The 14,273-nt window shown below is 36.3% G+C and overlaps 1 protein-coding gene across 2 annotated transcripts; it reads left to right on the top strand.

Moving 5' to 3' along the window:
* The first annotated feature begins 666 nt into the window (after window positions 1–666).
* LOC103716050 (cullin-1-like) lies at window positions 667–13,101 on the top strand. Of its 2 annotated transcripts, none has more exons than XM_008803899.4 (20): window positions 667–838; window positions 1,093–1,278; window positions 1,383–1,482; window positions 6,360–6,545; window positions 6,754–6,801; window positions 6,884–7,087; window positions 7,170–7,247; window positions 7,439–7,528; window positions 7,629–7,709; window positions 7,807–7,869; window positions 10,267–10,302; window positions 10,388–10,474; window positions 10,549–10,698; window positions 10,809–10,864; window positions 10,993–11,113; window positions 11,196–11,357; window positions 11,576–11,719; window positions 11,799–12,017; window positions 12,104–12,271; window positions 12,520–13,101. In XM_008803899.4, the coding sequence occupies exons 2-20, from the start codon at window positions 1,139–1,141 to the stop codon at window positions 12,619–12,621; spliced, it is 2,235 nt and encodes a 744-aa protein (XP_008802121.1). In that variant the 5' UTR covers window positions 667–838; window positions 1,093–1,138; the 3' UTR covers window positions 12,622–13,101. The 2 variants fall into 2 exon arrangements, with proteins under 2 accessions (XP_008802121.1, XP_017700425.1); XM_017844936.3 differs by having other exon boundaries at window positions 1,101–1,278.
* The last annotated feature ends 1,172 nt before the right edge of the window (window positions 13,102–14,273 follow it).

A 14,273-nucleotide genomic window follows, 5' to 3' on the forward strand; every position in this document is an offset into this window, starting at 1 on the left:
TGATCAGTTGTACATTTACGGTAGGGCCATCGTTCCGCGTGAGCAGCGTACGACCTTGACCATGCGCTGACTGCAATGCTGCTATAGCTGTGGATTGCCGGAACTATCAGTCTTTATCAGCACGTGTCAATTGGCTCTTTGGTTAGTCGGCTTCTCGGCTGGGGCCGAGGTTGTCCACCTCGGTTCATACCGAGACCAGGAAGATCGGTCTGGTTCGAGATCGAAGTGTCTAATATTTTCTCCATCCTAAATAAAACTTTTCTCTAAATATTACTGTAGCATAAACTACCGTGTAAACAAAATCTTTGCAGGTTGGGGATGCTAACAAAGATTCACCTCCTTGTTTTGGATGCAGACACTCGTTCTTGTAATACATCTAGGCCATAACTTTATTTTAGGCTGAGCCTCCTTCATGCAAAGGAGTAAAAAAAAAAGAGGACGGTGATGTCAAGTAGATATCGTTTGGGGCCACATACATGTTCCTTCAATCTTGACCGCCTAGTCAGCGGAACCAAGTTGTCCCAATCATCAAAGTCTCCATTCTAAATCGCACAGTCCGGATCAGACCACCTTGAGAGACACAGATCAGAGTATTCCAAAATTCTCAAAATGACGATTTACCCCTAATAATTTTCCTTTTCCCCGACCTTGTGAGACACAGATTAGAGCTTATTCTTCCAAATATCCCCCTTTTCTCGATCGCCACCAGCGCCGACCGTGCGCCCCCCTCTCGGCCTCTCTCCTCCGCCCCCTCCGATTTCTAGGGTTGGAGTGAGGGTTCTGCGTCGCCGGGTGCGCATCCAATCCATCTACTTCTTTCTGCCACCTCCAAAATCAGGTACGTGCCTTGAATTTGTATTAATTCTGCTCTCAATTTCTTTTTGTCCTTTTGGTTTCAATTCCTTGTTCGGGCATACTTGGAATTCGGTGTCTGGACCGATATTTTGGGGTTGTTTTCATGTTTTCGCTCGAATCCATGCTCGGAATTAGGGTTAGGGTTAGATTTCGGGCTCCTTGATGGTGCCCTAGGGTTGATTTAGATCTGAGAATCGATTATATCTTACTGTAACTGGATTATTGGGGTTGTCTCAGCTGTGTAGGGTTCGGCTCCGGGAAGGAGGGCTCGTGGTGGGAAAGTATGTCGATGCATGAAAGAAAGACTATAGATTTGGAGCAGGGATGGGATTTCATGCAGAAGGGTATAACAAAGTTGAAGAACATCTTAGAAGGGATCCCCGAGACGCAATTCAGCTCCGAGGACTATATGATGCTCTACACGTATCCTTCCTCTCTGCTTTTATTTATGCTGCTTGGAGGTTTTTTTGTTAGTTTGTACTGTTATTTTGTTTTCAATGCGTTTGTTGCCTTAATTATTGGACCAGAACCATCTACAATATGTGCACTCAGAAACCTCCGCATGACTACTCGCAGCAGCTGTATGACAAATACCGGGAGTCATTCGAGGAGTATATCAATTTGACGGTTAGGACAATTTTTTTTTCTTTTTCATGTGCATGTCTATATAAGGCTCAGCATTTATAGGAACAATGACTTGTTATTCTCTCTCTCTCTCTCTCTCTCTCTCTCTCTCTCTCTCTCTCTCTCTCTCTCTCTCTTTCTCTCTTGCTTTTTGATCAGGTAAGTTATGAATGAGCCATGAATAAATGCTTCTGGACTTTACATTTAAAAACCAGAATTTCTGAGATCTTTTGATTGGAATTTAATATTTGATTTCTAATATGAAGCAAGCTGTATTTTTCTTTGCTTTTGATGGTCTAACTACTAACGTTTACAACGTTAACTTATGCCCATATGTAAGGTTAAGCCCGTCTAGGCTACATTATTCTTAGTTGTAGTTGATTGTGTCTTATCTGGTGTTGATACCTGATGCTCCCACTGGCCTGGCTTTTTTGGTTGTTATTTTATACTTTAAGCTATAAATGGCCACACATAGTTGTGCTTAAGGTTCGGCATCTTGGTATTGGACCCCATACCGTTTCCATCCCAGTATATTGTTGATAATGCCTGATATAGGGGTCGATTTGGCATACTAGCACTTAATATTCCTCCTGTACTATGTATCGGTTTAGTAATGGTACGGTACGGTATGCTCGGTATGCACCAATACCAACCGGTGTGACATATCATGGTTGTGTTAGAAAAGCATTATGCGAGGAGTTAGTATACAAACTTTACGTAGAACATGCTGGTGTAAATTGCTTTGGTCACAACCTATCGAACTAGTAAATGTTACGTTTTTTCATTTTAAATTGGAAAAGAATTGGGAAAGCCCAACCCACTTTCAGTAAGATTAGTTAATTTTATGATTGGAAGCTTTTTCGTCTTGATCAAAATCTCTGCTGATATGGGACATGACCATCAACTATCAGTTGACCAAGTATCTGGAAGAATCTAATGTCGAGATCTTCAAAAAATAAGACAAGATGTCTGTATTATATATGGGTGTGTAAATTTGTATTCATATATGCACATAATGAATAATGGGCAATGTTTCTTAAGTTCATAATATTTGATAATTGGTTGCTAACTTGATAACTTACATAGAATTGTCCCAAAAAGTACACATAATGACAATGGCATTATGATTTGATGGTAGTGTCAAGTAGTGTTTTGAAGTGTCCAAGTGCTTGATATGTCAAAATATCCAAGATTTAAAGTGCCAATTAGGGGTGCAAATGAGCCGGGCAGCTTGTGAGCTACTCGAGCTCAACTCAGGTCCAAGCTTGACTCGGTTCGACTTGAGTCAAGCTCAAGTAGCAAAATATTTGGCTCGAGCTGTCGCGAGCCTAATCGTGCGTGTGTGTGTGTGTGTATATATATATATATAATAATATTATTATTTTATTTACAATGTATTATTTGTTTAATATTTTAAATATAATATAATATTATATTTTGTTTTAACCATATTTTTAAATTATGACCAAGGCTTAAATTTGAGCTCGAACTCAAGCTTGAGTATGGCTTGGTTGATATTCGAGTCAAGTCGAGTAGATCTCGAGTATTGCTGAGTCGAGTTCGAGCTTGAATATTAAAGCTCGATCGATCTTGAGTTGAGTTTCGAGCTCGAGCCTCTAGCTACTTGACTCGGCTTCATTGCACCCCTGATGCCAATAACACTGAGTAATGGTATGGGGAACCCGCAAGTACTATAATTTTCTGGTATCACTCTATGTTATTTCAATAAATAGAAACTGATCTTTCCTGATTTACTAGTTGATGTGATATCACTGTAATCGCCAATATCTTCTAACCATTGTTACTTTCTAAACATAGAAGTTTTAATTGGGTTGCGAGGGGTTGAGCTCAATCACTATAGCTAGATAGGAATGGAGGGAGAAGGCTTATTGTTAAGATTGGGAAGGATGGAGCCCGTGGATGACTATGGGTCTATGATGATGACAATAATGAATACTAGATCTGCCATGGTTGAGCTTCACAAGAACTTGGGGAAGTTATTGGGAGATGGAGTTGGAAGATGATGCCCATGATGGCGATGGCAAATCAAAGAGGAGCTATCAAAGAATGAAAGGGGAAGATCATCTTGGCAATGTTAATGAAGATGATGGAGGACAAGGGCTTGGAGGGAGGGAAGAGAAGAAGGAAAGCAAGAATGGAAAGAAATCATTTAGATATATTTTAAGTCATTTAATTGAAGTTAATGTAATAATGAATGAAAGTTAAGTGTGTTTTTTACCATGTTGGTTAATTTCTCTATATCATGCTTCCTCGGGTCTCAGACATAATACTTGTGAACCTCCTAAAATTTTGGTCTCATTTTAAATGGTCTAGCGTCAATGGCTGAGGAAATCTGATATCTTGGTCGTCTTGGTATTGTTGGCATACCGGAAAAACCAAAATATTGATATTTTAAAATCTTGATTGGAACGGCTTCTAAAATGAACTTACGGAAAATAAGATTGGGGAATTTATATTTGCTTAGTTTTGTGAGAAATAGTGAACTCGTTAGGCTTAAAAATTTGAATTTTATGATGCATGAATGTAAAGGCTTCCATCATTTTTAAGATTCATTCCAATTAGGTTAGATGGATCCATCTAGATTGCTTCACTACTTTAAGAAAGATAAATCTTGTTGTTTGTTTTGGATGATGGACTTGGTGACAACTTAAGGATATTTATAGCTTGAAAATGAGAAGAGGTGGGGGGGGGGATGAGAGGAAGGGAAAATGATGTTGTTTATATATGAGAGGAGGCAGAGGATGTCATGGTACTAAGGTTGCATTGAAGGTTTCATTGATTTAAAAGTTGCCATAAAGCTTTTAGTAGATAGTTAAGTAGGTATTACCACTCTTGTGCAGGGTTGTGCCAAATATCAGTTAAATAAAGAGGCTAGGTTATATGAGTGGTTTTTCTAGAATCACTTCTTGGTCAAGGATTTATTTAAAATGATAATGTAAGCAAACTTGCTCAATTCATGATACTGGGCATATAATTTAAGTCCATGCAAACTTAAACAGAAACCTTAAATTGTAATTCAATATGAATTATTAGGTTGAGAATTGAATCTCGAAATAGAGATAAGGATCTTAAATTCTTACTAAGACATTGGAATCCTGCATAGCAGAAAAGTATATGCAGTTATAATAGCTGCTGTTTTCAGGTTTCTGTTGCACCCAAGTACTTTTTCAACATTCTTTATTATGGCTTGCTTTGGGAAAGAACACCATCTTTTAAACTCGTCAACTGAGGATTGAAGATTTTAGAATGTTTTCATTGATTGAATTTCATAATCTTAGGGAACCACCAAGCACGTGGAATCATTCTTCTAGATCATTCAATTATCTTCGTTGTTTTTTTTTGTTTTAATTTTTCAAAGCCCATAAGTTATACTCAATTTTTATTCCAACACCTGAGTGATCTGCTTTTCTTTTTCTTTCACCTGTTCTTTTTCTTTTTTATTTTTGCATTGCTAGCATGGAATTTGGGGAACAGTAACACACTTTTATGTTCTCTTTAACCAGTTTGTGCATTCTAATGTGATTAACTGATTATGAGCATGTTTAAAACAAAGCATGCAACAGATTTTGTTTTTAATCTTTATTTGTTTGTTTTGATAATATTGTATCTGTACATGTTTTGTTTCATTCTAGTATACAATGTGCAGGTTGTGTTTCAAGAATAATTTGGTAGCAGCATGACTAATAACTTGTTCTTTTGGTTTATGATGTGAATTGTAGTGCATCAGTCTAATGTCATTAGCAAAACTTATTTGCTACATTATATCTTAACGCTACATTATATCTTAATTTCTTTTGATAATACAGTTCAACCAAGCCTTGAAAAATATTTGGTGTATTTGTGTTAACAAGGTTACTTCCATTGGAGGAAAAGCAGGATTATGATTAATTCATTTTAGTTTTCATATGGGAGCATATTAATGTATGGATGACTATAATTTTTATGAGAATTTGCAATTTTTTAAATATGATGTGGCTAGTTTTTCATATTTTATGAATTTGTGTTGTATGTGAAGTATGTGAAAAAACTTAAATGATATTGAAAGTTAAAATGAGTTTTACCGACTTGATTACCACTACAATCTTTTTACATATGTGATGCAATTTTTCCCCTAATGCATAGTGTTCTTTATATCGGAAAGGTTCAGGACTATTGAGAGAATTCATATTTCTGCAATTGCTTTTTAAAGCTTAAATCATAGCAACATGTTGATGCTAGGAGAACATGATGTAAGACAAATTTGAAGAAAATGCTTTTGAATGGCTTGCAGCTTCACACATCTGAATCATGCATGGGAAATAATTAGAATGAGGGTCTCAAATGCCAGTCAGCACACTCGATACGGCACCATAGATATCATGCCAGACGTATGGCATTGACATTGCACTGGAAAAAAAAGACGTGCCAAGCACTGCACGGAGCATACTGTACCAATGCCAGGCCAGCATGATACTTTACAAATGGTTGTTAAAATACTGGATAATTTAGTATCTGACCATTTGTATTTTTTTTTGAGAGATTTGTAATAATTTAGGTAATTTGCTCAGTTTCTCCATTTGCTACATATATATGTTTTAGTTTGTGGCTGTATCATACCAATGAAGGGCTATTCCTTTCCGATAAAGGTATATTGCTGGTCGTTCATGAATGCATTGGCAAATTAGTCTTTAAACCATAAAAATTAGGATTGTATAGAACTCTGATTGCTATTTCCTGTAACTTTTATAGGCAGTCCTTTGCCCATTTCTAGGGCTCATTGGTTAGCTCTTTTTTTAATGGAAATCAACAATCTATGATTCTATATAATAGCATGTTCGATGTGTGATCCTCTCACAATCAACTTTTCTGTTCTAACTCAGGTATTGCCATCTTTGAGAGAGAAGCATGATGAATTTATGCTGAGGGAACTTGTGAAAAGATGGTCAAATCACAAAGTTATGGTTAGATGGCTTTCGCGTTTTTTTCACTATCTTGATCGTTATTTCATTGCTCGGAGGTCACTTCCTGCGCTTAATGAAGTTGGACTAACTTGCTTCCGCAATCTGGTACACTATTGTCCTAGCTTTTTATCATAGTTTTTGTGTTCAAAGATCAAATTGCAGATACCTCTTGAATTAGGCATACAATCTGTGTATAGACTATAGATATCCATGCCCAATTTTTTTTACTTTGTCAAGCTTTCTGTGATTGAGTTCTGGAAGGTTCTCATGCTTCTTGGAATCACTTTTGACTGGTATTGTTTTTGGATTTCAGGTCTATAGTGACATTAATGCTAAAGTGAGAGATGCTGTGATCTCTTTGGTATGTGGATACAGTATTTCTCAGCATGAACTGGATCTCTGATTTTATTATGTTAGTCTCATCAACTTTACTTCTTTAACAGATTGATCAAGAGCGTGAAGGGGAGCAGATAGATAGAGCCTTGTTGAAGAATGTCCTAGATATTTTTGTTGAAATTGGGTTAGGGAGCATGGAATGTTATGAAAATGACTTTGAAGCAGCCATGCTCAAGGACACTGCTGCATATTATTCTCGGAAGGCTTCAAACTGGATTTTAGAGGATTCATGTCCAGATTACATGTTAAAGGTATATTTTCTGAAAATTGCTTGAACAAATACAGAAGATTTGTATTTGAGCATAATTGTCGAGATTTTCTGGCTATTTGTAGGCTGAGGAATGCTTAAAACGGGAGAAAGATAGAGTTTCCCATTACTTGCATTCAAGCAGTGAACAAAAGTTGTTGGAGGTTTGTTCATGTTTTGCTTATAACTTGTGATGGATCATTATAATTTCAAACCTTTGATAATTGGTCTTACACTGATGCGTTGTGTCTACTTATACATCTTGGTTTTCAGAACTGGAATGATGTATTACATTAAAGTTAGTTGAATTCTTACATTTAACTTGTTTCGGTTGTCTTTCTTACTATGTTGGTAGAAAGTGCAACATGAGCTACTCTTCGTATATGCAAGCCAACTTCTTGAAAAGGAACACTCTGGATGCCATGCCTTGCTTCGGGATGACAAGGTATATGCTTAGGACATATACTTCAGTTCTTCAGAATGAAGCCAGAGTGTTTAACTGTAATCTGATGACCAATATTTCTTGTCATTATATTGCTAATAAGGTGGACGATTTATCAAGAATGTATAGGCTGTTCTGCAGAATTCCTCGTGGCCTGGACCCTGTTTCTCATATTTTTAAACAGGTTAGGAAACTTCCTCAATATGCCCATCAACTATTTAATCGGGAGCTTATCTGACCTTGTTTCACTCATTTGGTGGATAAAATTTTCATTGATTCAGCATGTTACTGCTGAAGGCACAGCCTTGGTCAAACAAGCAGAAGATGCTGCAAGCAATAAGAAGGTGAAAATTGTTCCATTAAATCCATTTCTCACTGTACCAAGTCTTTTGTTCTCAAATCAAACTTTTTTTTAATGTTCTAGAAATTATCAGAATGTGCTTATGCAAACATTGCATTGCATTACAGTGTCTTATACAGAGATCTCATACTAGGATATTGTAGAAAATTAGTCTTGGAGAGTGGAGGCTAATTTAACCCATAAAAATACTAGGACTATTGTTACCAGAGTCACAAATGAATACTTCGTTGCTGATGGATTGTGGGAATTTTCAATATCTTTTTCATTCTGCAGTTAATACCAGATCTCTGAAATTCTTAAACTTTGAAGAATTCAAAAGTCCTCCTTCAGCTCTAAAATCTATAGGTACTGTCCGCAGGTTACATCAAAGATTTGGGACAGCTTGCTAATCTTTGTCAAAATAAACTTGCATGTAGCAACTATGACGTATTCCTGTTTCTTTGCCCCAATTTGTTCTGATATGGATCTAGAGCTGCAAATCTTTGAGATCAATCCATTGGCATGTGGAATGCAATGAACTGCTAGGACAGAATATTTCTGTCGAAGTTGTGTGGCCGATATATGTCAATGACTTGAATTCATAACCATGCAAAATTGATTCTTTGACAAGTGTTTTTGCAAAGACACAGAAGAAACAACAAATAACTTCTCCATTAATTATAGGTCACATATTGCATTTTGGCTTACTAACTCAAATAGTAAGTGTGCAATGGGGCTCTTAATGGACTAATTTTCCGGTTGGATGGATCTACCTTGGGAGGATAGGAAAGGAGATCTACAATTTAATACTCTGAAGACAAATCCCTGTCATCAGTGGAACTCATCAAGAAATCAAGATGAGTTATTTGTTAATCCTGTGTTAAATAACAGAAGCAAGCTGAATTTATTTGATTCAACAGAGGATTTGATGGCTTATTAGAGACACTTACTCTAGACTTGAGGCTTGTTGAACCTTGTCATGGATGGGAGTTTCTCTTGTATATCTTGGCCATTCCATGGAGGGTGTTGGACAGGATCTGATAATATGTATTTGGCAGCTGGGTTAGGTATCAAAATAGGTTAGTTTTGTGTTTAATTCTATTGGTAGTGAATACTTTTATAGGAGGTGGCATACATCTCTTTAAAGTAGATTGCGGTTAGCTTGTGAATGCTTTTAAGAGAACCATTTGCCAAAGGAGACAAAGATGTTGTTTTGGTTAGAAATCAATCTCCTGGACTTGTTTTTGTCATTAGATGAGACGTGATCAGAATAAATTTCTTTCATATCTAAATAAATCCTTATGCACATGCTCTTTAGATGGTTATTTTTTTTATGTCAGGAGTTTGGGGTTGGTTTGATGTCCATTTTTTTCCCTTAAACACTTACGCTATGGAGCAGATATGATTCAGATTGGCAATGAAATATTAGAGTTCTCTCAGCTTTCAATGGTATGATGTAACTACATGAAGAGGATACTGATTTCAATGTATGTTATGATTCATAGGCTCCTTTGGTGATGAGGGTTTTATAATGTTTATATGTTACACATTTTTTTGGTTATTACCTTTCATCCTCTTGTCTATAAGAAACCATCATCCATATTCATCATTCATTTATTTAGATATAAATTTCATGCTTCTGACTTACTTCTGGTTAAAATTCCTGGTCTGCTGACTGTCATTGGGCCACATGGAAACCTTTGGAAACCTTTTATCTAATCTTTCTGTATTCATATTATCATTAGATCCTCAATCCCAAACATCGAGACCTACTTTCCTTCAATGCTCTTGTACTCATTCCATTTAGTCTGGTAATTTACTAATTCCATAATGTTGAATAAATAGGCTAAGTAATACCTGGAGGAAATATGGTGTGCAAAAATGTTTAAAGGTACTCTTTTTAAATATAAACAGAGAATATGTTTGTATTATTAGATATTGCTGTTCAATCTGCACATCAGCACTCGATTTGTGCTGCTAAGTTTTTGGGGGATCTGCAGACCCTGCTGAAGCAGATTGTTTTCAGTCTCACTGAAGACCCTTTGTAATAATCTGTTGTCTTGTGTGAACTGGAGCTTGCCTGGTCACCCCTCTGCTTAGCAAAGGGGTTATAGTGCTGGTGCGTTTGCCACCCCTTCTCTCTCTCAAAGGAAAAGAATCATCAGTCAACTAGTAGCATTTGAAATTTCATGCAGATTTATATAATCTGTTATCAGATTATGGCGTCTTCTCATCTTCTTATTTTATGCTTGATTGGTTGATATTCTGCTCTGTAGTAGCCATATTTTAGTGGCAAATTGTGAATAAGATGGATGCACAGTTTGTTCATCATCTTCTAGCCATTTACGTATCTTTCATACTCTTGTATATCATCATCAGGCTAATGATATGTTTTCTACAGGCAGAGAAAAAAGATGTGGTTGGTTTGCAAGAGCAGGTAGATCCCTTGTCTTATATGCTACCTGCATCAGATAAATTAGTTGAATGTTACATTTACTGAAGTTTTTTATTTTGATCTTCAGGTTTTTGTGAGAAAAGTTATTGAGCTGCATGACAAGTACTTGGCATATGTGAATGACTGCTTCCAGAATCATTCCCTTTTTCATAAGGTTGAATCTGAAAATAGATTGTTGTCCAAGCTACATTTTCATGACCAGTATCTAACACTTTCCACTCTTGACAGGCATTAAAAGAAGCCTTTGAAGTTTTCTGTAACAAGGGTGTTGGAGGAAGCTCAAGTGCTGAACTTCTGGCTACATTTTGTGATAATATTCTTAAAAAAGGCGGAAGTGAGAAACTGAGTGATGAAGCTATTGAGGAGACACTTGAGAAGGTAACTTCTTCCCTTTCTATCACTGGATACTCTTCCTAGTTTTAATGGCTAAGGCCTGTTGACTTTTGAGACTGCATCTTATTATTAATGAATTTATAATTGTTTCTCAGGTTGTGAAGTTACTGGCATATATTAGTGACAAAGACCTTTTTGCTGAATTTTATAGGTGAGGGTTCTTGCCTAGCCTATCATCTTATGTTTACAAACTGGTCAATAGGTACTTCAGTTTTAATTGCTGTTCTTACTTCCATTGTACTTCATTTTGTTAATAATTCCATTATAAAATATTTGCAGGAAAAAGCTTGCACGAAGGCTGCTATTTGACAAAAGTGCTAATGATGACCATGAGAGGAGTATCTTAACAAAGCTGAAGCAGCAATGTGGTGGGCAGTTCACCTCGAAGATGGAGGGCATGGTCAGTTGATTTAATAATGTTGCATTAGTGCCTTATGATTATAGATGTGCTTTCTGAGGGTTTTTTTATAATTTTTTTAAAGGTTACAGATTTAACACTTGCAAGAGAAAATCAATCAAGCTTTGAAGAGTATCTTAACAGTAATTCTCAGGCAAACCCTGGAATTGACTTGACGGTTACTGTTCTAACTACTGGATTCTGGCCAAGTTACAAATCCTTTGATCTAAATCTTCCTGCTGAGATGGTAAGAAACATAATACGTTTTTCATTTTTCTTTTTGTTTTTTCTGTCCCAAATATCATAATTAAGTGGGTCACGCATTTGGTTTGTTGATGTCGGTACCAATGACTAACCTTATTTCGATAGGGATTTTATAGTACAATATGACGGAATTTTTTGTTCTTGCCCCATCGAGATAAGGCTTTCAATGATGACTTTATTGTTGTGATGGATGATATATAGGTTAAATGCGTAGAGGTTTTCAAAGAATTTTATCAGACCAAAACTAAACATCGGAAGCTTACATGGATATATTCACTGGGTACCTGCAATATCAATGGAAAGTTTGAACCTAAAACCATGGAGCTGATTGTGACAACTTACCAGGTCTCTTTCAAATCCTTTGTTCTCTCATATAAATATCTGATCGATATAGAATGTTCTTACATGCCTTTCTGGTTTACAGGCCTCAGCATTGCTGCTTTTTAATGCTTCTGATAGATTGAGTTATTCTGAGATAATGTCACAATTGAACTTGACGGATGACGATGTAATCAGATTACTTCATTCGCTTTCCTGTGCTAAATACAAAATCCTTAACAAAGAGCCAAATACCAAAACTATTTCCCCAACTGACTATTTTGAGTTCAATTCCAAATTTGCTGATAAAATGAGAAGGATTAAGGTGAAGTTGATGTTGTTTCGTTGCTGCTGTTTATTTCATTTGCCTTACTTTATTGCTTGAGTTGAGATGGCTTGTATTACCTGCAGATACCTCTACCACCAGTGGATGAGAAGAAGAAGGTAATTGAAGATGTTGATAAAGATAGAAGATATGCAATTGATGCCTCCATAGTTCGCATAATGAAGAGTCGTAAAGTATTGGGTCATCAGCAATTAGTGATGGAATGTGTTGAGCAGCTTAATCGTATGTTTAAGGTACTGTTTTTTTTTTTTGCTGACCTTTTTAGATCGATCTCTCTCTCTTAAAGAGTATGGTATGAATTTCATTACTACAGAAGTTCTTTCACAATGTTGGAATGTGTTCTCATGATTATGATCCTTCATTCTTAACTGTACCTTTTGTATTGACATATGGATTCACTAAATCAATTTAATTGTATAAAACATGCATGTGGAGTTCATGACAATTTTCTGTAAGGTGAAACTTGATTCCTTATGTGCAGCCTGACTTCAAGGCAATAAAGAAAAGAATAGAAGATCTGATCACCAGAGACTATCTGGAGAGAGACAAGGACAACCCCAACGTATTCAGATACTTGGCCTGAGTGAATTTCTGCTATTGATGGAAAGAAGCTTTCTCATCTGCCTTTTCGTTGAGGTAGCTCCCAACAATAATGCAAAAGCGTATCAGTAGTCTGAGTGACACTCAAATTAGAAAAGGGTTTTTTTTTTGGTTGCTTGAGAGGTTGGATATAATTCTCAGATCCATGAGGCTTCTTCGTGTACATTTACCTTGAAGCCAGGTTACTGCCTAGGATCTCCTTACAGTGGCAAGTTAAGCTTCAAGCAATCTGAAATGTTCAAATGCAGTTTTCTTGTTGCTGCATCTTGCTACGCTGTAGGCATGTTTCTTCCCTGATCTTCCTCTTCTATATTTTAGTTTGTTCTGATGATATAATATATTCTATTTTGGTAGTTTATTCGTTTCCTGTATCCATATGGCTTGAATGACTATTGACAAGCTATTCAGAGACTCGTCTCATGGGTTTTCTTACTGTCATCTTATTCAAAATTGGATTGTTCCATGCTGCTATTGCTCTAAATAATCATTATTAATATTCACTCTGTTTGCCATGGCAGATTAAAAAAAAAATCACTGTGCTTTTAGATTTGGTGTATGAACTTTGGCACCAGATGTATGCAAATCCTGCATAGCTAATCTTAACATCATGCTTGATGCCATTTTACTGTGTGCATGCCTGTTAAATTTCACTTGATCTTGGAAGTCTGGAGGTCATGTACTGCAGCAACTGAATCTCCTAGATGCACATATAAAAGTGTTAATATATATTATAAGCTATAATTGATGTTATTAAACTTATGGGCTTCCAAATGTTTAATTGAAAGAGTCCGTTTACTCAAAATTGAATCCTCCAAAATTCTGATCCTGAAAGAAAGTAGCTTCTCTTGAAACTTATGCAATTAACCCTAATGGTTCCAATCTTTTAGAAGTGGGAAGCTCAATTTCAATCGACTTGTAGAATTCAAAAACAGATGGATGTCGGGACAATAACACAACCAGCCCATGTATGTTTTATGGGCCCGCATGTTACATACTGTGAGAAATCTAAGACCAACCTTATCTTTGGATTGCTTGGAGCGAAAGAGTATCATCCTTGCTGTACTTGTGGGAGTTATAGAAACTTAAAATCTTGTGCTTTTCTATTTACTCGTCATTCCAAGATGCGTAGGTAGAGGTTCATTTTTTAAGTGTAGCTAATGCTAAAGATTAGAAATGCTATCTTCTTTTCCTTCATCCATTCTCTGTTTGCATTTTCTTTACTTTTTAATGGCATATATTGGACATCCCTACCTACCAGATCAATTATAATATGTGCGAAATGATTTAGTGGAAATTTAAGATTACTCTTCTTTATCTCCACCTTTATTTAGCATGTAAAATAGGCTTACCATGTACCAAAGTGCTTTTCCAAAGTATTATCCATTTTGTAAGTTGCATATCGGTCAGGTAAATTTGTAGGACTCCTATCAAACAAATCCACAATCGAACTGCCTTGAGAACTGAAATCTAATTGGATTTTTAATTTATTCAAAGCATCTTTTTCTCAAGTATCTGTCACTTTCTTTTAGCAGCTTTAGTTGCCTGTCTTATGAAGTGAATATGTAGAATGCCAATCGAATGAATCTTCCATGTTGTACAATCTTTATTGTATCAAGTGTCTGAAATAGAAACGTA

The sequence above is a fragment of the Phoenix dactylifera genome, chromosome 3 (genome assembly GCF_009389715.1).
Source record: "Phoenix dactylifera cultivar Barhee BC4 chromosome 3, palm_55x_up_171113_PBpolish2nd_filt_p, whole genome shotgun sequence".
Taxonomy (NCBI): domain Eukaryota; kingdom Viridiplantae; phylum Streptophyta; class Magnoliopsida; order Arecales; family Arecaceae; genus Phoenix; species Phoenix dactylifera.

Excerpts from the sequence above, each read along its gene's own strand:
- LOC103716050 (XM_008803899.4), top strand. The coding sequence starts at position 1,139 with ATGTCGATGCATGAAAGAAAGACTATAGATTTGGAGCAGGGATGGGAT. Across the intron at positions 6,802-6,883 it reads GAGATGCTGTGATCTCTTTG|ATTGATCAAGAGCGTGAAGG; the intron begins GTATGTGGATAC and ends CTTCTTTAACAG. Across the intron at positions 10,699-10,808 it reads TTGAGGAGACACTTGAGAAG|GTTGTGAAGTTACTGGCATA; the intron begins GTAACTTCTTCC and ends ATTGTTTCTCAG.